The sequence below is a fragment of the Gorilla gorilla genome, chromosome 8, assembly GCF_029281585.2.
Source record: "Gorilla gorilla gorilla isolate KB3781 chromosome 8, NHGRI_mGorGor1-v2.1_pri, whole genome shotgun sequence".
Taxonomy (NCBI): Eukaryota; Metazoa; Chordata; class Mammalia; order Primates; family Hominidae; genus Gorilla; species Gorilla gorilla.
The window spans coordinates 131606096-131633078 of NC_073232.2; the positions used below are offsets into that span (position 1 = coordinate 131606096).

General features: G+C 51.5%; 1 protein-coding gene and 1 long non-coding RNA gene across 3 annotated transcripts in view; one reads left to right on the forward strand and one right to left on the reverse strand.

Annotated features, from left to right (window-relative positions):
• Positions 1-26983, forward strand: part of GRK5 (G protein-coupled receptor kinase 5) — a 250391-nt gene that overhangs the window by 108895 nt on the left and 114513 nt on the right. The window contains exon 2 of one of the 2 annotated variants that reach the window (XM_031015495.3): positions 10536-10631. In XM_031015495.3, coding sequence (XP_030871355.1) covers positions 10536-10631 — 96 coding nt within the window. Of the gene's footprint in view, positions 1-10535; positions 10632-26983 lie in introns of those variants that run through there. The other variant, XM_055353231.2, reaches the window with a different exon arrangement.
• On the reverse strand, positions 18542-20274 carry LOC134759247 (uncharacterized). The gene is made up of 2 exons (XR_010135295.1): positions 20004-20274; positions 18542-19077 (listed from the first exon to the last, which is right to left on the reverse strand). It is a non-coding gene; the product is annotated as an uncharacterized lncRNA (long non-coding RNA).

Sequence of the window (26983 nt, forward strand, 5' to 3'; positions counted from 1 at the left end):
CTTTTCTGAACCACAAGCCAGTTTCTGCTGGGAAGTCCTGGGGTCTCTGTAGCCTGTGCCCCTCGCTACCCCATGTCCTTGTGCCTTTAACCAGCAGTGCCCCCAAACTATTCTGGAAATGGGGGTGGTAGTTTCTGTGGCCCCATTCCTGCTACGTCTGGTTGTGCCTGGCCCCAACCCAGGGGCTTCTGCTCTGAGCTGAGAGCTGGGGTGGCCATGCCATGTCACCCTGCCCTCTCCATACAAGGACCAGACCCACTGAATTGTTTCAAACTCTAGAGTGACCTGTGACATGTGGCCTGGAGAGAAAAGATGAGTTGGCCAATCAGATTTGCTCCTTGAGCCTTTGGAATCAGGATTCTGGGAGATGGGTGGTGAGCTGGGCTGAAGGGTGCTGAAGGTTCCTGAAGACATAGCAGCCTCAACAGCTGCAACACAGTTCTAACTACCCAGGATTAGTGCAGACATCACAAATGAAGAGCACAGTCTTCACAAGACCACCCTCACTCCAGGCACCTGCCACAAGGGTGGGGGTCCCCAGGCCACTGGCACTTCTGACCACGGCAACAGATTCAGGGATTCCCCTGAAGCTCTCAGGTTGGATAATTCGCTAGACTCCCTCGCAGAACCCAGTGCAGCGCTACACTGACAATTACAGTTCTATTGTTGCAAAAAGATACCCAAACCCGTGACAGGGAGAGGTGCCCAGGGCAAGGCCTGAGTCCCAGATGTGAAGCTGCCATGGATGTGCCACCTCCTGGCACATTGGTGTGTGATTTCCAGGAAGCTCACCCAGGCCTCAGTGTCTGGAGTTTTTATTGGAGCATCATGATTTTGGCATGATTGATGGAATCACTGGGCACATGGTCGAACCCAGCGTCTGGCCCCCCGTCCCTCCCTGGAAGTCAGGGTGATACCACGTGGCCCAAAGCCTCAACCTTCTAATCCCATGGCTGGTCTCTCTGACATGCCCAGCCCCCCTCATGAGTCATCTTGTTAGCGTAAACTCAGATATGGCTTCAGGGGCCTACCATGAATGAAAAAGACACTCCTATTACTCAGAAAATTCCAAGGACTTAGAGACTACCTCTCAGGAACCAGGGACAAAGGCCAGTCAGATTCTTTATTATACAATGACCAGTTGGGGCCTATGCAAAGACGTGAGGGTGTCCTGATCTGTGGGGATGCCAGGAGTCTGCCCCAGAGGAGTGTGGCCCATGGGAAAACAGGCCCCCACTTATTCAGGGTCCAGAAAGCATGGCAGGTCCACTGCAGATCCTGCCTTCCCATCCCCAGGGATGACTCTCTTTTCTCTGGGATCTGTAAACAATAAAGGTCCAAGGGTCACCAGAAGGCAAAGAGGCATTCAGTAGATGGGTGTGTGTGTGTGTGTGTGTGTGTGTGTGCCCAAAATAGGTGTGAGGCTTGAGGTGACTTCTGCCCAACTTCACAGGGAGATGATCAGGGCCTGGGGGAGAGTTGGGGGGAAGTGGCCCCTGAGGCCGTCTCATTGGCCCGGACCCCTCAAGGCCGCAGCTGAGCGGTGCTCTCCCTGCAGTCTCCCTTAGGCTTTCCGGTATAGGAGGGGACTCATACGGTTTGCCCTGCCCCTGTGAGTGGCCCTATTAATGGCTTTAAGCCTGGCAGGCATCCTGCTGTGAGAAGAATGCCTGACTCAAGTCAGGCAGGACGCAGCGACCTTGTCAGAGTCAGAGCCCAGGATCACCAAATTCTGGAGCTGGGAGGAATATTTTTCAGTCAACTTTGCCAAGCGTGTGTGTCTCTTCAGGTCCTTTTTAGAAGACGTAGACAGGGCAGAAATAACAAGTCAGAGAGGAGGAAATTTCTAGAAAGAGTGGTCCCGTCATTCCTTTTCTCACTGATTTCAGGGACTTTCTCTTGACTTACAGCAGTGGTTCTCAAAGTGAGAGTGCATCAGAATCACCTGCAGAGCTCATTAAGTTACCGATGCTGGCCCATCCCCAGAGTGTCTGATTCTGTAGGTCCAGGGTGGGGCCCAGGAAGCTGCATTTCTAACTGGCTCCCAGTGATGCTGATGCTGCTGGTCCAAGGACCACCGACAACCACTGACTTAAGGGCAAGAAGGAAGCTCCTTCCAACAAATGCGTGGAACCTTCCTCAGTTTCCCCCGTGGAACCTTTCTCTGATCGATTGCACATTTGTCACCAGGGAGGAAAAGAACATTAGACTAAGAGTCAGAACAGCAGAGCCTGGTTCAGGTTATGATACACACTCCCTGATTGAGGCAAGGTTCTTTCCTTTCTGGGACTCTATTTCTGAATCTGTCAAACGGGTTCAATACTAGGACCTACGTCACGGGGGTGATGTGAGGATTGAACTAGATGACATGTTACTGGTGCAAATCCCCTGACTCTGGGGGTACAGCAAAGGCCATGTAAGCAGTCCAGGGTCAGTTGTTTTGCACAGGTCTATCCCATCCCTCCCAAGGATGGTATGTGAACCTGTTGGGCTTGAAGGAACCCAGTAAGTTAGACCTTAGACCGTCCACATCACCGGTATTGTGGGCTTTGTCAGTGTCCTTTGGAGGAGGGGGCTGGGCTGGCAGTTCCACTCCACTGTGCCAGGCGATCACAGGGCTCTGGGGGCTGTAGGCCGCTCGCTGCTCAGAACCCATCATCGCTGCACCCCAGCCACATCCCACTGGGCTGACACTGCCACAGGGACAATGCCTTCCTGGAGCTCAGGTCGTCCCACTGCCCTCCCCACAAGCACTGCACCTCCCCCATCCTCAGCTTCTCCCTTCTGTTCTCCACACCGGTTCATTTCAGCCCCTGCCTTGAAAACACAAACACCACTCTCAGAAACAGCAAAGGCAACAAGAATAACAGCAAGCCAGTTTCTTCCCCCACCAAGACAGCCTCTTCTCCCATGGCAGTTTTTTGGGTGGAATGATACCGTTATTCTTCCCCGGGTTAGCCATAGGAGCAAAAGAAACGCTTTAGTCTCTCAGTAGCTCACTGTGACAAGTGCTTGGCCCGTGCTTAAGAATCAGTGGCTTTTTATTATTACTTGGCTTCTGCCTTCCATCGGGCACTCCATTCCCTGATAGGACATGCCCTCCTCCTGCGGGGCCCCCACCCTCCTTTGTTGGCCACTCTCCTTCCTCCTGCCCTGCCTTCCCCTTAACCTACTTCCCCAGTCTGGCAGGAGGGAACCTGCTGGAGGACATTGCTGGCAGCTGGCAGCCGAGGGGGCCCCCGGGGCTGGAGAAAGCAGGAGTGAGAGTGGGATTGGAAAAGCAATGCCCTCCCTAGAGTCTGTCCCTTCTAAAGGGCCAGTGGCAGCCCGAGCCATGAATCAGGGGACACACCATCTTGCTGTTGTCCGCCTTTCTCCAGGTTTTGTCTTGGACTCCTTCCGATCCGAGGCCACCTTGGTCCTCTGGTGCCTTCCCCAGAGTGGGAGCCCCCCTGATCGGCCCTGGGCCTCGGTCACTGCCATTTTCCCTTGCCTGGCGGGGCGACCCTTCTCCATGCATCCTCCCCTACCTGCCTGGCTATAACCCCAGCTGTCTTGCTCATCTTTGCTCTTTGATGCATGGAATGAGCTGGATGAGGTCAGGGACCATGTCCTCTTCCCTGGCTCGTTGCTGGTACCTGGAAGGTACACCCTGAACAGCAGAGGATCCTTTGGGAAAGCAAATAAAGCCGGAGGCTCCTTGGGTCAGGAAATAGCGGTGAGCCAGTGCCAGCAGAAGATTGTGCTCCCGCCTGGGTGTGTGGCTTATTCCCTGGCTCCATTAATTCCTCTCCCTGAGCCTCAGCTTTCTCATCTGTGAATAGGGTCAGTACCTCCTGAATGAGGGCCGAATGTACAGTGCCCAGGTCAGTGCTCAGCCCAGAAGGCTGGCAGGGAGGGAGGTTGTCATTTATTCCTGCAAGCATTCATGCCTTTACCCAGTCAGCCAAGTAACTTAATGGAAGCTTGCAATTAAACAAGCATTAGCTGCACCCGCCCCCTTCCTGGGAGCAGGTCTGACCTGAGCTGGGAGAGGATGTGATCCAGACAGGGGCCTCTGCCTTTTCAGGGCAGCATGAGAAGGGACACTAGAGCTGGAGCTTGAAGAACAAGCATTCCTGGCAGAGAAAGCCACGCCTGTAGGGTCGGAGTGGGGGAACGATGATGTATACAGGGATTGGAGGGGCTGCCAGGTGGCCAGGTGGCTGGACGTAAAGCATGACACTTGCATTCACTCAGCAGATACTGTTTGGGCATCTACAGTGGACCAAGAAGAAGGTGACAGAGAACAAAGAAACCCAGGTCCCTGACACCACGGGTCCGCTATCAGCACAGGGGAGACTGATGACGGGCAAGGAAACAAATAAGTGGGAAGATTTCAGGTGGTGATGAGAGCTGTGGGCTGGGTCTGGGAGTCCAGCAGTCACTTGGCACGTAGAGGTTGAATGAGTCCATGAAAGTGTGCTGCATGCGTTGAGAGAATGGATCTGTAAGCTGATGTGCGGTTCAACACAGAGACAGACAGATTGACCGACCAGTGCTTCCTACACACTTCCATGGCACGTGGAGAATGGGCCTGCTTCACAACCGAGCTCGGAGGAGACCTCCAGGAAGGTAGAATTCAGGCTAAGACTGGAAGTGTGGGTGAGAAACATTCAGAAAGGTAGGAAGAAGGTGCTCCTGGCAGAATGAACAGTGAGTGTAAAGGCCCTGAGAGCAGAGGCAGGGAGGGAAATAAAGCTTAGGAAGACAGTCACCGAGGCCCTGATGGGACCAAGGAGAACGGGCTGAGCCTATGGGTGGTCAGGCCTGGGAATTGGCCATACCTGCTGCTGGGACCTGAGCACGGGGGAGGTGGGAGGTGATGGCCCCAGCCCCTTGTAGGCCTAACACCCCTCCCCAGCAGTGAGATGGGCCTAGGGCAGCGGGGGCCGTACGGCCAGGACACAGGAGGAATTTTTACAGTGGCATGGCTGGGCCCTGCCCCCTCTCAGGATACAGAGAAACAATCAAGTCCTATGAAATAATAAACAGTGCCAATACTTCAGTTACCAAATATGCAGCTTCACAACCCCGCAGCAGCTTGAGAGCCAAACATTTGTCTAGACGTGGTGCCTTCTCTGAGGCAGGTTTTGTTTGTTGTTAAGAAGTGAAATCTTCTCCCAGCCCATCTGAGTCAGGAAGGTTGGGTTTATTTCATGGCAGTTTTAGAGGAACTGGGAGCCAGATATGGGGTGAGAGGCCATTCTGGGGTCTGCTGTCATTTAGGGGGATCCCCTGCTGAGAACATCCTTGTATTAGCTTCCTGTTGCTGCTGTAACAAATTGCCACAAGCTAAGTGGATTAAAACACCACACATTTAGTATCTTACCGTTCTGGAGATCGGAAGTCTGACGCACTCTCAGTGAGTTAAAGTCAAGGCATCAGCAGGGCTGTGTTCCCCCTGGGGGCTCCGGGGAGAATCCTTCCTGGCCTGCATGCCTTGGCTCGTGGCCCCTTCCCGTCTTCCAAGCCAGCAAATGGCTGGTGAGTCTTCGTCACATTGCATCACTCTGACACTGGTTGCTCTTTCTCCCTCTTCCACATTTTAGGACCCTGTTGGTGACAGTGGGCCCACCTGGATAATCCAGGATTATGTCCCTATCATTATCCATAATTTCATCCACAAACTTAATGCTCATTTGTCATGGAACCTAACGTATTCACAGGTTCTAGGGATTAGGGCATCCCTGAGGGCGTTATCCTGCCCACCACAGTCCCCCTGCCCTATTCTGGAAGCTGAGGAAATAGGGTTGAGGAGGAAAGTGAGCCCAGGCCATAGCTGGAGAGTCTGCACCCTCGGCTTGGGGCTGCCTCCAAGTGGCTTACCTTTCCCGCCGCCTCCAACCCCACCACAGCTGCCCCATCACTAACAGATCTCCCCCAACCCCTGTTCTTTTCCTAAATGTTGGTAAAATGGTCATTAAGTAAAGCAGCATTTTTCCACATCCCTACCCTTGACTGACTTTTTCTTTTGAGATGAGGTCTTGCTCTGCACCCAGGCTAGAGTGCAGTGGCATGATCATAGCTCACTGCAGCCTTGAACTTCTGGGCCCAAGCAATCCTCCTGTGCGCCACCACGCCCAGCTACTCATTTTATTTTTATTTTTAGTAGAGACGGAGTCTCGCTATGTTGCCTAGGCTGGTCTAAACTCCTGGGCTCAAGCAATCCTCCTAGCTTGGCCTCCCAAAGTGCTGGGATTACAGGCATGAGCCACCACATCTCGTCCCAACCCTTGACATTTTACAGCCAACCATTCTTTGTTCCAGGGGTCTGTCCTGTGCACAGCGCAATGTTTAACCACATCCTTGGCCTGCACCCACTAGCTGCCAGTAGCACCTCTCCACCCAGTGGTGACAATTAAAAATGTCTCCAGACATTGCCAAATGTTCCCTGGGAGGCCGTCGCTGGGGTTGGGAACCACTGAGGTAACGCATTGGATGTGTCTGTCTTCCCTGCTAGCGACACTGCGTCCGGCACCTGCAGAGGGCTTGCCGCTTAGTATGTGCTCAACACATATTGGTTGAACGAATCAGTGAACCTATGTTAACTTTCTTAATGAATAAATCTATAAGTGTGCGTGTATAAAATAGACTCCTGGGTTCCATAGACTGGCTGCCTGAGAGTCACCTGGGGATCCTTTTAAGAAGTCACATTCCTGGGGTCCAATCACAGAGGACTGGGGTACAGCCTAGCAATCTGTATTGTCAAGAGTGCTTCATCAGTTCCCCCAAAACTTAAACATATATACCATATAATCCAGCAATTTCCCTCCTGAGTATATACCAAAAGAATGGAAAGCAGGGACTTGAACAGATACTTGTATGCAAATACCCATAGCAGCGTTATACGTAATAGCTAAAAGGTAGAAACAGCCCATGTGTTTATCCACAAATGAATGATAAACAAAAAGTTGTATACCCATACAACAGAATATTATTCAGCCTTCAAAACAAATGAAGTTCTGACACATGCTCCAACATGGGCGAAGCTCGAGGACATTACGCTAAGTGAAAGAACAGACACAAAAGAACATGTATGATTCCCTTATACGAGGTATCTAGAGTAGTCACAATCATAGACATGGAGTGTAGGAGAGAGGTTGCCGGGGGCTAGGAGGAAGGAGGGAATGGGAGTTAATGTTTAATGGGTTCAGAGTTTCAGTTTGGGATGATGAAAGAGTCCTGGAGATGGAAGGTGGTGATGGTTCCACAGCAGTGGGAACGTCCTTAATGCAGCTGACTCATTCACCTAAATAATGGTTAAACTGGTCCATTTTATGTTATGCATATTTTGCCATATGCAAAAAATGGTGCTTCATGCCTGCCAGGTCTGAGAATCAGTAGTGTGCGAGAGGAATGGGGAGCAGGGGATGGACCCGTCGAGTTCTAACGACCCTCCCAGGCCTTGCAGCTGCTGGGATGGGGACATCAGACTCTGCTGAGCTAGGGTTTAGGCTGATTTCTTGAGAGGGTGGCCCTATCTGGGCATGCATAGAAGAACCTCTAGGCTGCCTGAATGAGGGCTGCGGCTAGATGAGGATTGACTTGTCTGGAGGCCACATGTGCTGTCCCCCGAGCAGCTGCTGCCCAGCTCTGGCTGATTCTTGCCATGTGGGGTGCCTGGCTGTGGGAGAGACGTCCAAGATCTGGATTTTGATGTGAAATCTCCTCATTTTTATTTATTTCAATAGTTTTGGGGGAACAGGTGGTGTTCGGTTGCATGGAATGTTCTTTAGTGGTGATTTCTGAGATTTTGGTGCACACGTCATCTGAGCGAGGTACACTGTAGCTAGTGTGTAGTCTTTTATCCTTCACCTCCCTCCCACCCTTCCCCCAAGTCCCCTGAGTCCATTATATCATTCTTGTGCCTTTGTGTCCTCATCTGAGCTCCTGGGAATCTCCTAATTTTTCAATGTTGGCAACTGGTTCAGTGAACAAGCAAGCAGACAAACAAGCCACCTAAGGGTCACACTGGTGACCCTGCGGGCCTCCGGTCTGGCCTGCAGCTTTTCTGGGAGCTCACAGGCTGGGTCCCCAGCTAGATCCTTGCTTCTGCTCCCGTCATGGCTGCCGCGTCACTCCTGAAGTCTGACACCAGCTTTCTCTTTGATCCTCTGAGAATTTCTCTTGTATTCAGGGCACCCAAAATGGTGGTTTACAGAGAGAACAGCAAGAGCCAGGGCCCAGGGTCTGGATTCTGCTCAGGCTGGGGTCTTGGCTCTGCCAATTATGAGCCACGGGGCCACAGGTGACTTGCTACCTTTCCCCCATGCCTCGCTTTCCTCGTCTGTCAACTGGGTATATCATAGTTCTTGCCGGGCAGGTGCAGTGGCTCATGCCTGTAATCCCAGCACTTTGGGAGGCCAAGGCAGGCGGATCACTTGAGGTCAGGAGTTTGAGACTGGCCTAGCCAACATGGTGAAACCCTGTCTCTACTGAAAATATGAAAAATTAGCCGGGTGTGGTGGTGCACATCTGTATTCCCAGCTACTTGGGAGGCTGAGGCAGGAGGATCGCTTGAACCTGGGAGGCAGAGGTTGCAGTGAACCGAGATCGTGCCATTGCACTCCATCCTGGGTGACAGAGTGAGACTCTGTCTCAAAAAAAGAAAAAAAAAAAAGTTCCTGCCTTGTAGAGTAAGGGTGAAGCCTGCAGGTGAGGGGCTTGGCCCTGGGCAGGGCTAGTGCATGGCTGAGCAGTATGTGCGTGTATGTTTATGTGTGCGTGAAATGTGTGTGCACTTGTGTGTGTGGCCCCCGTTGGCAGAAAGAGTGAGTGTGGTGTGGGTCGAGCCACCAGCAGGCCCAGTGATTTCTTCCTCAAAGAGTCATTCTGAGGATTAAACAAGATAATGTACAGATGGAGCCTCACCACGGCAGGTGCCCAATACGCATTCCTTCTGTCCCTCGGAGTGTGAGGCCTTGGCCGTCTGTGGAGATTTGAGAGGAGGACACTGGGGCTAGCTGGAGAGGAGGGAGTTGGGTTGAAGATGCAAGGAGAGGAGAGGAGAGAGATGGACTCCTCCCCATCAGCACCCTCTCCTGCTTCCTGGAGCAGGAGCAGAGTTCTGGTCCCATTCTCAGAGGCAGTTGCACTGGCTAATCAGGGCTATGACCTTGCTTTCCAGGATAGCTTGGATGACAGTTAAGAATCCCCAGTTCTGTGCCTACTTTTAAACACATGCTACCTTGTTATCCCTCCTTTCAGCTTTGGGAGGAAGGCCTTACTGTCTCCACTTCACAGATGAGGACTCAGAGAGGGTGGGTGCTTGTCCAGGCTTGCCTAGGCAGCAGGGGACGGCCACAGGGCCAGAGCAAGGTGGAGGACAGGTTGGGCTGGCTGGGAGAGGGCTGGAGCTGAGTGCCACTGGGCTCCCCTGGGTTGCTGGTGTGCAGAAGGGGCCTTGTCCTGCCCAGCTGGTTCCTGGGAGGGTGAGAGAGTGGAGGGGCTGCATACCCACCTGGAGCAAGCAGATGAGCTACATAAAACCCTGATAACCAAGGGGCACAAAGGGCTCCGTGACCTGTGGTGAGTCATGGATAGATGGTGGCTAAGCGCCACTGTAAGGGTGGAGAGTGGGTGACGGCACCTTGGTCCCCAGGAGCCCTCTGGCCACATGGCACAGCAGTGCCTTCAGGTCAAAGGCCCAGATGCTGGTGGGCTCAGGGACACTGAGGCCCAGAGCTTCACCCCATCACTGTTTGCGCCTGTGCGCCCTGACACCTGTCCATCATCCCTTGGACCAGGAGTGCAAGGATGACGGGAACACCTGTGTGCACCTCATGTGGTTCTACACGTTACATGTGCCTGTTCATTACATGTGTTCATTACTAGTGCACATTCATTGTGTGTGTGCATGTTCATCACGTCCACGTGCTCAGTACTCGTGTGCACTGGGGAGGATGTGAGGCAGGGCGGGCCCCTCAGGAGTCCCTCCTTCCTTCCAGCCTCGGAGACTCTGGGGTTTGTGATGAGCGAGAAGAAGGGGGTACTTGACAAGTGGAAACTGAAGTTCTTGTCCCCCAACATCTAGCCTCCAGCTGGGGAAGGAGACTCTCCACAGAAAGCAAGAGGACAAAATGAGGGCCATGAGGGGCCATGGGCACCTGCCTGTGCCTCTGCCCCACAGGGATGTCCCAAGCTAAAGGGGACGTTCAGACGTGGCAGGCCTGGCCCCTGCTGTGGGAAGGCTGTGGTCTAGTCTAGGGGAACAGTCGTGGGGGATGCCTGGTGTGGGTGGGGTGCAGGGGAGCCCTCGGCCTCACTGCTAGGGGGCCGGGGTCAGGCAGGACTGTGCGGGATACTGGGGCTCACAGCCCACCTGGGAGGAAGAATGTGTGTGTTTATGTGTGTCTTGGGCTGGGGGTGTGTCACTGGCTTGGCCTACGGCCCGTCCCTCTGTCTCTCAGCCCAGGAGGCTGGTGGGCAGGCTCACTGCGGGGACACCACAGGCTCTGGAGCCTCAGCCAGGCATTTTTTCCCCATCTCTGCAGGGGGCGGAGGAAAGCGCAAAGGGAAAAGCAAGAAGTGGAAAGAAATCCTGAAGTTCCCTCACATTAGCCAGTGTGAAGACCTTCGAAGGACCATAGGTAAGCTGTCCTGCCTGGGGGCTGTGGGGGGAGTGAGTAGCAGGTGAGCCGCCAAGCCGTCTGTGCATTAAGGCAAATGGGTGAGCCGCCAAGCCGTCTGTGCAGTGAGGCAAATGGGTGAGCCGCCAAGCTGTCTGTGCAGTGAGGCAAATGCCAATCAGTGGACACAGTATTGTGCTTCCAGGTACGGGCTCCAGGCTGACCTTTTTGCTAATCAACATAAACAGGCAACCAGTATTCATTGAATATATGGCATGTGCCGGGCAGAGTGACCTCCTCCCAGTTACCGTTTGAGGCAGGTGTTATTATTTAATATTTCACTTCACCTTTCAGATGGGGAAACTGAGGCACAGAGTGGTTCTGTAACCGGCCCAAAGTCACACAGCTGATGGGAGGATGGTGGAGGTGGGCCAGGCCCAGCACAGAGCCACCGCTCATAACTTCTCCCCTTTCTTCCTGGAGCCTGTGGGTCCTGCCCTCAGGGGGCAGCCCAGGCTTTGGGAGCTGAGAGTCAGGTGGGGTGGGGGAGGTGGGGTGAGGTGGGGGAGGTGGGGCTCCCCTTTCCACTTGCTGGGGATGTCAGTGCTCCTGAGGAGCCACTGGGCTCAGCGGCACAGCTTAGCCCCCTGTATCCAGCACACACACACCAGGCACCTCCAAGAGCAGCCAACCAAGTGGGTCTGTGCCTGGTCCCACGCAGGACACGGCTGTGGTGAGGAGGCCTGGGTGCCTGGGCGAGAGCGCCCAGAGGACAGGCATGATGTGAGGCCCCACTCCAGAGTGTTTGGGGTCCCGGCCCTTCTCCCCTCTGTGCCCTGGGGTGGGTCCTTCCCCATCACTGCCTGAGGGCTCCCCATCCGCTTATTATTGTCAGAGGTCATGGACGTGCTGAACATGTTTAAGAAGACTCAAGTCCACTGAAGGCTGGGCACGGGGTGGTGCTGCCCAGAACTCCACAGGCCCAGCTTTTCTGGGGACTTCTGCCCAGGGCCTCGGGTGAGCTGCCCCGTGCCTGCCCTGGAATTCAAGGCCACATGTAGCCATTTATTCAGCTTTTCTAAATGGCCTCTTCACGGTCTGTCCCCACCAGTTTCCAGGGCCGGGGGGACTTACCTGCCACCCCCAGGCTTGCTCCATCCTGGCCCTGGGCCACTCAGTCCACACTCCATGTTTATAGGTGATAGGAAGCCATCTGTGCCCCGCCCCACGAAGGCAGACATGAGCAGGTGAAGCAAGGCGGGATCCTGAAAGGTCAGGAAACATCCTCAAGACCCACCTTCCATCCCTAAAATCCCAGGCACATCAGAATCCTCATGGTGTTCTCGGGCCAAGAATCCTGCTGGCCTGAGGGATCGGGGGCTCTGGGTCCAGGCAGACATGGGTTCAGATCCTGCCCTCTCTACTGGCCACATGACAAGTTAATTTATCCTGCTGAGCCTGTTTCCCCAGCTGTAACACTGTCTGTGAAGCCAGTCATAGGGTGGTGGAGTGGGTGAGATGAGACCATCTATGTAAAGGGCTTAGCTGGTGCCCTCCTCGGGAGACCAGGGGCCCATACCCCTCTGCACACTGGCGTGCTTTCCGGAGTTCCCACAGACACCATGGTGCCATGGATGCCATGTGCACCCTTGATGATCAGCTTTTCTGCTGGAGGCAGTAGAGGTCGGGTGGAAGAGAAGAGGGGCTGTGTTCCTGGGGCTGTAGCTTACTGGGGAGGATTTGACCACTGAGACTTTGCAGGGGGCCTTCAGAGAGGGGAGCCAGGGAGAACCCCTCTGGTGACTGGCCATTTCCTCATGGGGGACCATTTTGTTCTTCATGCTAATTTTGGCTCAGAGACAATAGGGCCTGTTGTGGGACTGGGGAGGAGACCTTAGTTGCCATGGTTGCAACTCACCCATGTGTGCCCAGCAAGTACCCCCTTTCTGGTGAGCCAAGCCTTCTCTGTCATTTTCATCCTGGGTCTGCTGGCTGCCAGAAAGCCATTCCTGGATGCTGAGCCCAGCTTCTCCCAAAAGAGGGATGTTACCTCACAACCCATTCACTGTGGCCCCAGGGAACGTCTTGCACTCATCCACAGGGCCACAGGGCTGCTCGGAGAGACCTTTCTGGGGTGTTGAGTTGGAGGTGAGAGCTTACAACAGGAGGAAAGCATCTCCAAGGGGAGCAATGTGAGAAGCGGGCACCTGCGCACAGCCACGCTCACCTGGCAGGGCGGTGCTTCCCGGCCCTGGCTAAACTGTCTGCAGGTGGTGATGCCAGGAGTGCTATGGGGCACAGCCAGATGTGAAGGCCACTTCCTCAGAGAAGCCTCTTTTGACTCCTGAATTTAAATGAGCTCCAGACCAGAGTCTCTCAGAGCACCTGTCCTCTTCTGCCAGAGCACCCTTCCTCAGGGCTCTTTGGGGAGGAACTGGATTGTTAAAATTCACCACTGCGTAGTTGGTGCCTGCTTCACAGGAGGGGCACAATAGATGTTAGTTGGATGAACGAGGGAAGGAAAGAATAAATGAGGTGTAAGTGACCACTCAACTTATGAAGTGTTTCTAATAAATAGAAGAAGAGCATTGAGAGCCAGATACTGAGCATTCATGTATCTGCCATCCAGATGAGAGAAATCTTAACATTTTGCTATATTTGATTCATGTGTTTCTCAAAAATATAAAAGATGAAAATATGAAATATAGGATTTATGGTTCCAGACAAGAGGGAGTAGATGCGGTGTTTCCTGTCCTTCCCGCTAAGGACAGTCAAAAACCCTGGACATTATGTATAAAACAAACATAAGATTTTGAAAGCCGGGAGAGAAGAAGGCAGACTGGCTGGGGACCTCGAGCCATGAGGGACGACACAGCGGTGAGCTTCCTGGGTTTCTTTTTTATATCCCAGAGTGGATACTAGACAAACTTGCAACCCACAATGCCAGTGGGTGCAGACTAAAAAGCTCCTTCCCTCAAGACCAGCCTGACCAACATGGAGAAGCCCCATCTCTACTAGAAATACAAAATTAGCTGGGCGTGGTGGCGCATGCCTGTAATCCTAGCTACTCGGGAGGCTGAGGCAGGAGAATCACTTGAACCTGGGAGGCAGAGGTTGCAGTGAGCCAAGATTGTGCCATTGCACTGCAGCTTGGGGAACTAGAGTGAAACTCTGTCTCAAAAAACAAAAACAAAAACAAAAAAAACCTCCTTCCCCCTGCAGAAAAGCTTTTGCTGGGATAGCTGGTTACTGTAGAACTGTCCCGTTTCTGCTACAGTTCACACACCAGCAACGCAGACACCTACTTTTTTTTTTTTTTTTTTTTTTTGAGATGGAGTCTTGCTCTGTTGCTCAGGCTGGAGTGCAGTGGTGTGATCTTGGCTCACTGTAACCTCTGCCTCCTGGGTTCAAGCAATTCTTGTGCCTCCTGGGTTCAAGCAATTCTTGTGCCTCAGACTCCCAAGTAGCTGGGATTACAGGTGCCTGCCATCACGCCCAGCTAATTTTTGTATTTTTAGTAGAGACAGGGTTTTGCCATGTTGGCCAGGCTGGTCTCAAACTCCTGGCCTCAAGTGATCAGCCCATCTTGGTCTCTCAAAGTGTTGGGATTACAGGTGTGAGCCACTGGGCCGCCTTTTTCTCCTTCATGTAACCTATGTCTTAGCATGGGCTGCTTTAACAAATTCCCACAGACCAGGTGGCTTAAACAACAGACATTTATCTTTCATTGTTCTGGAGGTGGGGAAGTCCAAGATGAAAATGCCAGCAGATCTGGTGTCCTCATCAGTTTTTCCTGGTTTACAGTTGGCTGTCTTCTTGTATCCTTGCATGGTGGGGCGGGGGAGGGAGGGAGGGGGAGAGAGAGAGAGAGAGAGAGAGAGAGAGAGCTCTTGTCTCTTTTTATAAGAGCACTAATCCTATTCATGATGGTTCCACCCTCATGACCAAATCACCTCCCAAAGGCGTTACCTCCAAATAACGTCACGCTGGGGGTTAGGTTTCAACATGTGTGTTGCAGGGAGGATGCGGACATTCAGTCCATAGTCTAGGACTAGGTTCAGTGCCAACCTATTCCTAGATTCAAAGAGCCAGTGCACCCTGGCTTTCCACCTCTCCCCTGAGACACAGCTTCTCATACTTTGAGATTAACTAGCCCTGCCAAGGCCTGGTGTCCCTCCCAGCCCCCTCCTCCCAAATTAAGACTCTTAGATCTAGGATGGGTGTGATGGCTCATGCCTGTAATCCCAGCACTTTGGGAGGCCGAAGCAGGCAGATTACCTGAGGTCAGGAGTTGGAGACCAGCCCGGCCAACATGGGGAAACCCTACCTCTACTAAAAACACAAAAATTAGCCAGGAATGGTGGCGGGTGCCTGTAATCCCAGCTACTCAGGAGGCTGAGGCAGGAAAATCGCTTCAACTTGGGAGGTGGAGGTTGATTTCCTCACTCTAGGCCTCCTCCCCATAAGCTTCCAGGCATCGCCCTGGGAGCACCTGAGTGTCCCTCAGCTTCCAGTCTGCCTGGCCCCACCTCATTCACTTCCACTGTGGGGGACCTGGGAGCACAGGATTTGGCTCTGAGCTTTTCTCTGTCCATGGACCACCCCGCCGCCGCGACCATGGGCCCCAGCCCTGTCTGTCCTTCTAGGTGCATAAACTGGCCTCTTGGCAGGGCCCACTCCCCTGGGATGGTGTGAGGAAAGTGCGTGCTGGCGTGTGGAAATGGATTCTTCTGTTCTGCCGGAGGGTATTGAAAAGGCTCTGTGTGTGAGTGCCGTGGGAGAGAGGCCCGGGAAGGGCAGGAAGGCTGACGTGAGCCGTGGGGCTGCAGCTCGTGGCCACGGGGCCAGGGTCTGGGCCTTCCCACTGTTTACAGTCCGTCGCTGAGGTGTTTGCCCAGTCTCTGCTGGGGTCCTGCTGGAAGGCTTTTTAAAATAAAATTCTCATTTCTTTCCTAGACCAATACACAAACCAAACAGTGGCCAATACCACATTTATTTTTCTTGTGGACACATGAGCTCACTTTCTGAAGTTCTTTGGGAGGATGTCCTGGGACAGGCTTTGCGCCAAGGGGACAGGGCCCCTTTACGGTGTGAGGTGGTGCCATGAGAAGGCTCTTGATCAGAGCTGAGGGCAGAACCCATGAGGACCCCAGGATGCCGCCATGTCTGGATGGCCCCGAACAGTGGTCTGTTAAAGCCCTGGCCTTCTGCCTTCAGCCCTGCCCTGGACAGTCACAGACCATCTCTACCTAGCAGCCAGTGTGATTTTTGAAAAATGAAAACTGGACCCTGTGAAATCATTCTCCTGCTGAAACCAACCCAACAGCTCTCCATTCCACTCAGTAAAACCCAGACTCCTTACTGCGGCTTGTAAGCACTTTGCCCTAAGGTGAAGCCTGTAGACCCCTTATCAGAAGAATGCTTTTATATATAAAATAGAATACATAGGGTTACAGAGGAAACTGATCCTTTTTAAATATACTTACTACATACTTCTAAAATTTATGATACAGAAATATATGTGCTTCTTTGTTAATACTTTATAAGGTCTAACTGTGGGTCTAATAGCTATTGTAATTTTGATTTTTTTTTTTTTTTGCCTCAGGGTTTGACTCTGTCGCTCAGGCTGGAGTGCAGTGGCGTGACCTTGGTTCAGTGCAACCTCTGCTTCCTGGGCTTAAGCTATCCTCCCACCTCAGCCTCCTGAGTAGCTGGGACTACAAACGTGCACTACCATGCCCAGCTAATTTTTGTATTTTTTGTAGAGATGGGATTTTGCCGTGTTGCCCAGGCTGATCTCAAACTCCTGAGCTCAAGTGATCCTCCCTCCTCAGCCTCCTGAAATGCTGGGATTACAGGCGTGAGCCACTGCACCCGGCCAGCTATTGTAATTTTGAACTTGTCGTGAACCTGAGTGAGCTTTTCAGATATCTGCAACAACTGATAGGAATGGATCTTTGATTTCTGCCGGTGACAAGTCCCAGGCACTGCTGACATCATTGTAGGTTGTTGTCTACATTCATAATTGAAGGAAGTGCAAATTTTCAGTTAGAGGTCGGTGAAAAGAAAGATGACATTTTTCTCCACCCCAGTCCATGGACTCTCTAAATCCTATCCATGGTCCTTTTGGCAGTGCCTTCCCTGTGCTGCCCTATGTGAGCTGGCCCTCACCTTCATCTTGGACCCTTCCCTCCTCCTCCATTCACAAGCTGGTCTCCCTTTTGTCCTTTGAATAACACACGCTTGTCTCCAGCCCAGAGCCTTTGCACCTGTTCTCTCTACCCGGAATGTTCTTCCTCACACTTTTTCTTCCAGGGGACTTTAAGGTCTCAGTCCAAATATCATCTCCATAGAGAAGCCTTCTAAAAAGGAACCATACCCTCCTTCTAATTGCATCCTTTCCCATAGTGCTGTTTATTTAATGTTCTTACCCATAACTCCGTCTGAAGCCATCTTTTCGTTTACTTGTGTATTTTCTGTCTCCCACACTGTACTAGATGTTCTATGTTAATTGCAACTGTTTCTTGCCTGGTTCACTATGAGAACAGTGTCTGGCACGTAATAGGGGTTCATTAATACTGGGTGAATGAAAGAATGAATGAGGTGAAATATTTGAAATTAGAGCTCTTCTAAAAAAATTGGTGACATGTGTTTGCTGTACCCATTTAACCTTAGCCAGTAGTTTACACTTAAAGTAATTAAAGTCTGGCCTTAGGAGGCACTGTAGGTAGCATCTGCTGTAACCCACCCCTCCCCCCGCCCACCATCCTCACCATCTGGATGAGGCAGCTCAGCACGGTACATGACTCAGCCACAGTCTCACAGCCACTAAGTAGGGAGGGGAAGCTGGTGGCTCCTGGGGCAGGTTGGTTTCCTCTGAAGCTGTAGTCGGAGTCATGATCACAGTGATGTCAGGTTTTCACAGAATCCTTAGCTCAGGGGACTGGAGAGCATCTTGTCCACCACCCATTGGTGGTGGAGTAAATAGGTTTCAAGGGGAGAGTTAGCCGCCCAGGAGAGCCAGGTCCCTGGTCTGGAGTGACACCTTGCAACTCCCCATTGAGCATATTGCTGCATAAACATGTGGGCAGGGCCCCAGCCAGTACTCAAGGCAGGGAGACTCCTTAGGTGCTCAAAGGGGTGGACGTTTCTGTCTCTCTTGTATCTTGTAAGTGTGTGCGGCGAGTTCCTCTGCTTATTCAATGCATGTTTAGTGAGCACTGAAAACGTGCTGTCCACGGGGGAGCTGAGCAGATCGCTGATCTCCTGGAGCTCATCCACCAAGGAGCATGGGAGACCGACTGAAATTAAGATGAGGTGACAAATCAAGAAAGTTCCAGAAGGGTATGGAGCAGGTTGCTGAGCTGCAGAACCAAGGCAAAGATCTATCCCCACTTCCCTGGAGGAAGTGGCGTCCCTCCTGGCTTAAAGGATCTCTCTGGGAGCTCCCTGAGGGCCTGGACCACGGGCTCTCCATCTGGGCGTCTCCATTGCTGTAGCAGCATGAGTGGGTGGATGGATGTTGCCTTCTCTTCAACCTGGAAGCCAGGACTGTGAGTGGCAGCCGTGAGCACTGAGACAGATTCCTAGGCCAGGTGCAGCGGTGCAGGCCTGAGCATTGAGACAGATTCCTAGGCCAGCTGCAGCGGCGCAAGCCTGGAACCCCAGTGCTTTGAGGGGCGGAGGCAGGAGGATTGCTCAAACCCAGGAGTCCGAGGATACAGTGAGCTATGAATGTGCTGCTGCACCGCTCCAGCCTAGGCGACAGAGCGAGACCCTCTAAAAAAAAAAAAAAAGAGAGAGAGATTCCTTGCCACCCATCTCTCTGCTTCCAGTGTGAGCCCCACGTATGAACTAACGGATTTTCAACAGAACTGGCACAGGGCAGACAGACCATGAGAGGAAGAAGGGGTTCTCTAATGTCTGCTCGGTGAAACATCAGATAGTGACTTTATTAGTTAATGGGATGATTGTTCATGGGAGATCATTAGAGAGCCCAAATCAAAGAATTTCTTAGGATGTCCGAAACTTGGAAGGCTGGAACGTCATCACGAAGATAAAAGATTGTTGAGGTCTGCAAATATTTCTCAGTGACGCAGAAAGGTCTGTTGGGCAAAAGTGTGGCATTTTTATTTATTTAGCTCAGGCTCATTGCGTACTTTATTCTTTCATTAAAAAAAGTCTGAGGGGGCTTGAGTGAAAGAGTTGATTATTCCACTGTTTGGCAATATTTCTGTAGGAACTGTCCAAAAGCTATATAATAAATCAAGGCCCCCTCCCCACCCCCCAACAGGACTGACGTTTATGAGGAGACTGTTCACAGAAAGTAGCTGCTGCGTCTGGCGTGCCACAGCAGTGCCCCGAACCCTCACAGACAGACAGGGGAGATCGAATTGCCTTGTGGGAGAGCCTCTTGCCAAAGCCTTAACTGTTTCCAGGAGCAGAAGTCCCAGGCTGTGGGGGATTCCTAGAGGAAAATGTAGAATCTTTTAACATGGGGAAAAAAAAAACCATCTTCATAGTGTGAAGATTTCCTTGAAGTAGCCTAGTACTTGGTTATTCACCCAACATTGCCTGCCTGCCTGCTTTGCCCTGCCTGCCTTGCCTCTCTCTCTCTGTCTCTCTCTCTCTCTCTCTCTCTCTCTCCCTCTCCCCCCTTCTCCCCCGCCCCTCCTCTTTCTTTCTTTCCTCCTTTCCTTCTTTATCTTTCTCTGATATATATTTTTTGAGACAGAATCCCACTATGTTGCCCAGGCAGGGCTCAAGTAATGTTCCTATATCAACCTTCTGAGTAGCTGAGACTGCAGGTGTGAGCCACTCTGCCCAACTGCCATGTTCCATTTTTTGTTTTTTTGAGATGGAGTCTCACTCTGTCCCCCAGGCTGGAGTGCAGTGGTGTAATCTTGGCTCACTGCAACCTCTGCCTCCCAGATTCAAGCAATTCTCCTGCCTCAGTCTCCCAAGTAGCTGAGACTACAGGTACCTGCCACCACGCCTAGCTAATTTTGTGTTTTTAGTAGAGACAGGGTTTCACCATGTTGGCCAGGCTGGTCTCGAACTCCTGACCTCATGTGATCCACCTGCCTTGGCCTCCCAAAGTGCTGGGATTACAGGCGTGAGCCACTGCGCCCAGCCTGCGCATGTTCTTTAAACCAGACACTGGCTAACAGATACTTGTTAAGCTCCTCCTCTGTGCTAGGCATTGCTGCAGTCGCCGGACTTGTGTCACAGGCCACCCTTGTCCAGCAGCGAGGGCTCCTGGAAGGATCTCTGTCACTGTCATCAAGATGAAGTGGTGGTGCTGCTGCTGCCAGCCCTGTGACTTTGAGCAAGTAGCTTACTTTCTCTAGTTTGCAGTTTCTTTGTGTGTAAACTGGAGACACTAACACCAACCTGGTAGAGACTCTGGGAGGGCCAGCAGAGTGTTGCACACAGGCCATCATTGTCATCAGCATCGTCATTGTCATCGTCATCCTCACGGCGATAGTGGTTTGAGGGCAGAGGTTGAGGACCCTTTGAGAGGGTTTTGGAGTTTCCCAGAGAAGCTGAATCGGCTACACATGATGAATGAGGCCAGCTGTTTTTGTGCTGAGGCGAAGTGGGTTCAGTGTCCCAGAGACTGTTGCCTTGGAGTCATCGGAATCCTCCTCTTCCTAGAGCACTGCCTCCAGCTTCCTCTTCTTGGAAGCCCGCCCTGATTCCTGCAGTCCTCAGCCTTCCTTCCTCCCCATGGCTCCACAGTTTGCCCAGGGAAGCTGGAAGCATCACACTCTGCCCAGGCCCCTGCTCTGGCCCAGTGTGTTTCCTTGAAAGGACGTGTGTCATCTAGAAGCCTGCAGCCCCGAGTCCTAACAATGGTTACCCCCAGGGAAGGCGTGAAGGTCAGAGGGGACACTGGCTTTATCTGTAAGATTTTTTTTTTTTTTTTAAAAAGAATGAATTGGCATGTTCTTTGTCTAATTAAAAATCAAATGAATAAAGACCAAATACACTGCCTGATTCCACAGTGGGGCAGAGGGAATGGTGACACTGTTTCCCCCTTTCTTTGTTATCTTTGTGCCCCCTGATGAGTCTGGGGCCCCTGAGAGGATGATCAGAATCTCACACGTCTTGGTGACCCAGTCCCCTTCAGGCCTGCCTGGCTGGCACGTGAGCTCTTGATTTCATCGTCAGGGAAACCAAGTCTCTGCAGACGTCATTGCTGTCCTTGGGGTGATAAGGGCGCGTCATGTCTGTCGTTCTGCCACCTAGCCGTGCTGTGATAAGGCACAGCATCTGCTTGTCCTTGGAGGGTGAAATAAATTTAGATGTGTTGGGTTTGGAACATCAGGTGACCTGTCCGCAGCTGGAGCTCTCAGGAGGGAAGGGTGGCCCCGCTGTCTTTGCGGTGTTAGTCTCACCTCCCCACTACGGCCGGAAGCTCCTTGAAAGAGAAGGCACGAGCTCAGGCACATGCAAGATGCCCAGCGATGCTGTCCGTGGGTTTCTTGTTTGGACAGTCTTAGAATGGAGTGGTGGCAGGGATTTTACAGATCACCTGGAGTTGTGGTTTTCAAAGACTGCTCTGCAGGGAGAGTGTGTGATCCAGACCAGGCTTTTACCCAATTGGGCTTTATTTTACCTTTTATATTTGGGCTTTCGTGTCAGATTTCATTCTAGGGCTAAATTTGAGTTTGAAACCCACTGTTCTAGGCCAGGTCTCCCATTTCCAGATAAGTGAACTGAGTCCCAGAGAAACAAGGTCTTGCCAGGGTCTTCCCATGATTTGACTCCAAGGCAGGCTCTCTCCCCTACTGCATTAGTTTTTCCTGAGGTTGCCATAGTGAAATACCAGAGACCAGGTGGCTTAAGCAGCAGCAGTTTATTGTCTCACAGTTCTGGAGGCTGGAAGTCCAAGATAAGGGTGTCAGCAGGTTTGGTTCGTTCTGAAGGCTGGGAGGGAGAAGCTGTTCCAGGCCTCTCCCGTGGCTTCTGTGGGTTTGCTGTCATTATTTGGTGTTCTGTGGCTGTAGACTCATCAGCCCTATCCCTGTCTTCACCTTCACTCGGTCTTCTACCTGTGTGAATGTCTGTCTCTAAGTTCCCCCCCCCTTTTTTTTTCTTTTTTTTTGAGATGGAGTTTTGCTCTTGTTGCCCAGGCTGGAGTGCAATGGCACAATCTCAGCTCACTGCAACCTCCACCTCCCAGGTTCAAGCAATTCTCCTGCCTCAGCCTCTCGAGTAGCTGGGATTACAGGCACCCGCCACTGTGCCCGGCTAATTTTTTTTATATTTTTAATAGAGACGGGGTTTCACCAGGTTGCCAGGCTGGTTTTGAACTCCTGATCTCAGGTGATCCTCCTGCCTTGGCCTCCCATAGTATTGGGATTACAGGCGTGAGCCACCACACCTGGCCAAGTTTCCCCTTTTTCATGAGGACACCACTCATATTGGATTAGGGCCCACCCTAATGACCTCATTTTAACTTGATTATCTCTGTAGCGACGCTCTTTCCAAATAAGGTCACGTTCTGAGGTAATGGGGATTAGGACTTCAGTGTATCTTCTTTAGGGGATCCAGTTGAACCCATAACATATTCACCTGCTTATGTGGTCTGGTGGAGTTAAAAGTAGAGGGGTCAGGGATCCTGATTCCCACCGGGTCTGAGGGTGGACACTCCTTCTCTCCTGAGCCTGGTGGGGAGTTAACCACTGCAGTCCCAGGCTGCTCACTTCCCCAGTGGACCACAGGAATGTCTGTGGGAGGAACAATTGTTTTCCAGGCCATGTTGCAGCTTTTTCAATCTCCCTGTTTGTTATTGGTTAAGTCATAGTAATTGGTAAATTATTTTGCTAAAAAACACAGAAAATTATAAGGAAAGAAAGTCACCGCTAATTTTACATCTCAGACAGAGCCATAGTTAACACCTTCATGTAATTTCTTCTAGCTTTTTTCCCCATACATATACATGTGGTTTTGTTTCTTACCTCTTTTCTTAACATAGTATCAAAAATGTTTTCCCTTGTCATTAAAATCTTCATAAATGTGATGTACATTTTTCCATTTGATGCATATTTAGTGAGTGTCAGGCATGGTGGATACATCAGTGAGCAAAGCGCAAAACTTCCCATCTCATGGGCTGCCCTCCTGCAAGTGAAATGATATACTGGGCCATTGGGAGCTCACCTAGTACCCTCAACCCAGCATCCACCCAGGCCCCCGGTCTCTCCCAACCTATGGCTTACTTCCTGTTGGTGAATTCTTCCTTTAAGCGATCTTGAAAATAAGCCCTTGCTTATTTTCAAATGAATAAATGTGAACCCAGAATAAATGTGATTTGTAAAGTTCTCATAACTATCACATGTATATATTCTACTATTTGGGTTTTTTCCACCTAGTTTTTGCCATTACAATTAATGTTCAAATGAACATCTTTGTACTTCATTGTGACATTTTGATCTATGGCTCAAAGTAAGAAAGTCCACTGTCTTTTTGAAGGCCAGAACACAGCAGCCTGTACAGTGCTGTTTGCTTCCTCTGGAATGTTCTTTTCATTTCCAGCTTTGCACTTGCATCCACAGACAGCATTAACCTGAAATGTGATGGGGATGGACAAAGTGGATGATGTTTGGCGAGTGGCCTCTGCCTGGCTTGCCTGCCTCGGTTCACTGCAGTCAGCAGGTGTGAGAAGGATTTTTCTGTCTATTTTAAGGCCCCTCACTGAAAATGGGAAAAACAAGCTCGTTTGTGCGGGGGACCTCAAGCCAACACAAGAGCCCAGCCACCCTGCAGCAGCCTGAGCGTGACAGCGTTCTGCCCCATAAAGAGATGCTAGGAAAACACTTTTAATGGTCTCTGCCTAGACTCTGTTTACGGAATTTATTTCCCAGAGCTCAGGCCGTTCAGCAGTACCTTGGCAGCAGGGCCCAGCAAAGCTGCAACTCCTGTCTCCCCTCCACGCCTGCCTGGGTGTATTGAACTCCCTTGTTCTGAACACCCCAGAGCTAGTACCCGAAAGGCGGGAGTGGGGGGTTGCAGGGAAGAAAAGCCATGGGTTGTAGGATATTTGGGGCCAATATAAACTTCCAAATTAAAAAACAAAAACTAACTAGGCTCGGTGGCTCACTCCTATAATCCCAGCACTTTGGGAGGCAGAGGCATGTGGATCGCTTGAGCTCAGAGTTCAAGATCAGCCTGGGCAACATGGCGAAACCTAGTCTCTACTAAAAATACAAAAAATTAGTCAGGCTTGGCAGTGTGAGCCTGTAGTCCCAGCTACTTGGGAGGTTGAGGCAGGAGAAATTGCATGAGCCAGGGAGGCAGAGGTTGCAGTGAGCTGTGATCACACCATTGCACTCCAACCTGGGCGATGGGAGTGAAACTCTGTCTCTATTAAACAAAAACAAAACCAACAACCAAAGAACAACACAAAATTACCCTCCAAAGAGCTAGGGGCATGAGCTACTGTTGGCTGCTAGCTGTGGCCGTTCCCAGCCAGCAGTAGAAAGGAAGATGTAAAATCCTGAAGCATTTTGAGTACTGCTTTGTTTTTTTTCTTTCCTGTTTGACGATTGATGCTGAACCATCTTTAAAGTGTGTTTTTTGTTTGTTTGTTTTGTTTTGTTTTGTTTTGTTTTTTGTTTTTTTTTTTTGAGACAGAGTCTCACTCTGTCACCCATTCTGGAGTGCAGTGATGCAGTCTCACTCACTGCAACCCCCGCCTCCTGGGTTCAAATGATTCTCGTGCCTCAGCCTCCCAAGTAGCTGGGATTACAGGTGTGCGCCACCACGCCCAGCTAAATTTTGTATTTTTAATAGAGACAGGGCTTTGCCATATTGGCCAGGCTGGTCTTGAACTCTTGGCCTCAAGTAATCTGCCCACCTCAGCCTCCCAAAGTGCTGGGATTACAGGTGTCAGCCACCATGCCCAGCCCCAAAACTTACTTTTAATTCCTTTCCTCATTACAAAAATAATATATGTCAATGGTTGCAATTTCCAAAACAATTTTAAAAGGGGAAAATAAAAACTGCCAATGAGATAAGGATAAGCACTGTTAACACTTTGGTCTGTTGCCCTTTTGTAGTTTGTTCTGCTTCTAGGGAGAGAATTGTACCAGCCTCGACTATCATCTTCCTTGCCCAGACATCAGATATCATTTAAAATGGAAACCTGTGGGTTGTAGAATCCCCCTTGGACTGGGAGGCAGAAGACCCATGTTCTGGTGTTACCACTTGGTCCTGTGGCCTTGGGAAAGCCACTTAACCTTGATTTGCTCATCTTTAAAATGGGGACTCAGTATTCCTCACCTTAGCAGATGGAGTGGCCAAAGGTGTTACTGGCAGAGAGTGCTTTGCAAAGTGCTGTGCAAATTGCTGGCCAGTTTTGATGTGGGTGTGTGAGCCTTTGGTTGGATAAATGGCCAGAGTAGTTTTCCTGTCTTCTTGGGGGAACTGTGACCCTTTCTCGTAAAGCTGTTCTGTCTCTGATCCTGGTGAACATCACCAACTTCCTCTAGCTGCCCAGAGCTGCCCCTCCCCTCTGCCCTGCCATGTGGCACCTGGCCCAGTGCAATGTCCAGTCCCTCTCCAGGTCCAGATGCTTTGGCCTCCATAGTATCTCCTAGTTTGCCCCTCTCGCCCCATCTCCACCATTTCCACTTGATCCTTGTCCCTGCCTGAACTCCTGTGTCAGCTCCTTGCTCCCTCCATACGCACCTACTTCCAACCAAGCTCCATGCAGCAGCCAGGAGGCTCTTTCTGAAATGTCAGTCTGCTCTCGCCACCACCTGCTTCAGTAGCTTTCCACTGCTGTCAGGACAGAGTCCAGAGGTCTTGCTGAAGCTGACCAGGCCCGGCCTCTCCGCCCTTGCTGACTGCTTCAGCTTCACCCCTGCCGCTCATCTCCTGACTTAGCCATTCCTTCATGTTTCTTCTTTTCTCCAGGCCTTTGCCTAGGCTGTTCCCTCTGCTGGATACACTTCCCTAACCCTGCTTGGTAATCAACTCAATCTTAGTCCCCTGCTTCATAGGTCATCTCCTCCAGGAAGCCCTCCCTGGTGACCTCACCTAGTCAGGGTTTGCTCACCACCCTCATGCTGCCACTGGCCCCACTGTGGTTGTCTGATGACTCACCTTTGTCTTCTGTTTGGCCGTGGGCTCTGTGAGAGTAGAGCCTGGGTCTGCCTGACTGTGTTTTGCCAGCACCCAGCATGAGTGTCTACCCTGTACCAGGCACTTGTAGAATCTTGTTTAGATATTTTGTTCTCCCCTGGAGATGGAAAAACACTCAATCTTCCCAAGTGCTAGACTGATTGCTGATGGGTCTTATTTTTCTCTCTGAGTTCTTTTAAGAGTCCTGGAAACGTGGACTGAGAACAGCTGTCGCATGTCAGTTCCGAAGTAGCTGCTTTTATCAGAAACGGTTTAGAGAGAGATTCCCAGTTGCACCTCCCGCCAAGGGCAGTGACCCCACTTTTCTCTCCCCTTGCAGGCCCCTATCCGACCTCAAGGGGAGGCGTGGGAGAGTTATGGGGAGTACATCCCACTGGCACAGCTGTCATGTCAGCCCCGTCTGGCTGCCGGAGTTCGACTGGTCAGGCAGAGATGGGCACAGGCATGACTCTGCTAAAGGCCTTGGCTGAGCCCAGCTTGGGGCAGAGCAAGCCACTAAGAATGGCTTTGCCAAAAGACTCCGTCATCAGGCTTGGGTGTCCACAGCCTTGGAGTGCTGAGCAGCTGGAACATCCTGAGGCATGTGGCGGGTCAGTTGGGACAAAGCCATTGAGCTGCTAAACCAAACCGGTGCTGCTGGATTGGGATGGAGACAGCAGTGAGGAACATGAGCTCCAGTGTCAGAGGGACCTGGGTTTCATCCAGGCTCTATTCCTTACTGGTTGTGACTTTGAGCAAGTGATTAGATTTCCCTGAACCTCAGTTTCCTTATCTGCAAAATGGGAACTGGAGTGTTGCAAGGATTGAGTGAAGACCTGCATGGGGAGGGCTGCGTAGGGTCTGGCCTGCAGCAAGTGCTCATGCAGCACCTGCTTTCCCGTCTTCCTCTTCATCCTCACAGCCGTTCTTCATCGTGGTTGTCATCAACCGTCCCGTGCGGTGCAGAGCTTTGCTTCTTGGTTCTGCCTGCTTGGTGGTTGCCAGGTCCCGCCAGCTTAAGTTTATCTGTTCGTTCATTCATTCATTTATCTGTTAAGCCCTTCTTCCTTCTTCCGGGCCAGGGAGCCAGGGTGCTGCCAGGTGGTGGGGAGCGGCTTTCAGAAGTGGCTCTTGGCAGCGCAGGCTGGGCTACATTTATGGCCTTTATGTAACCCCTTTTCCCTGAGCCCCATTCCTGCCCCTCAGATCTTTATTTACGGACTCTCGGCAGACTTAGAGGTCCT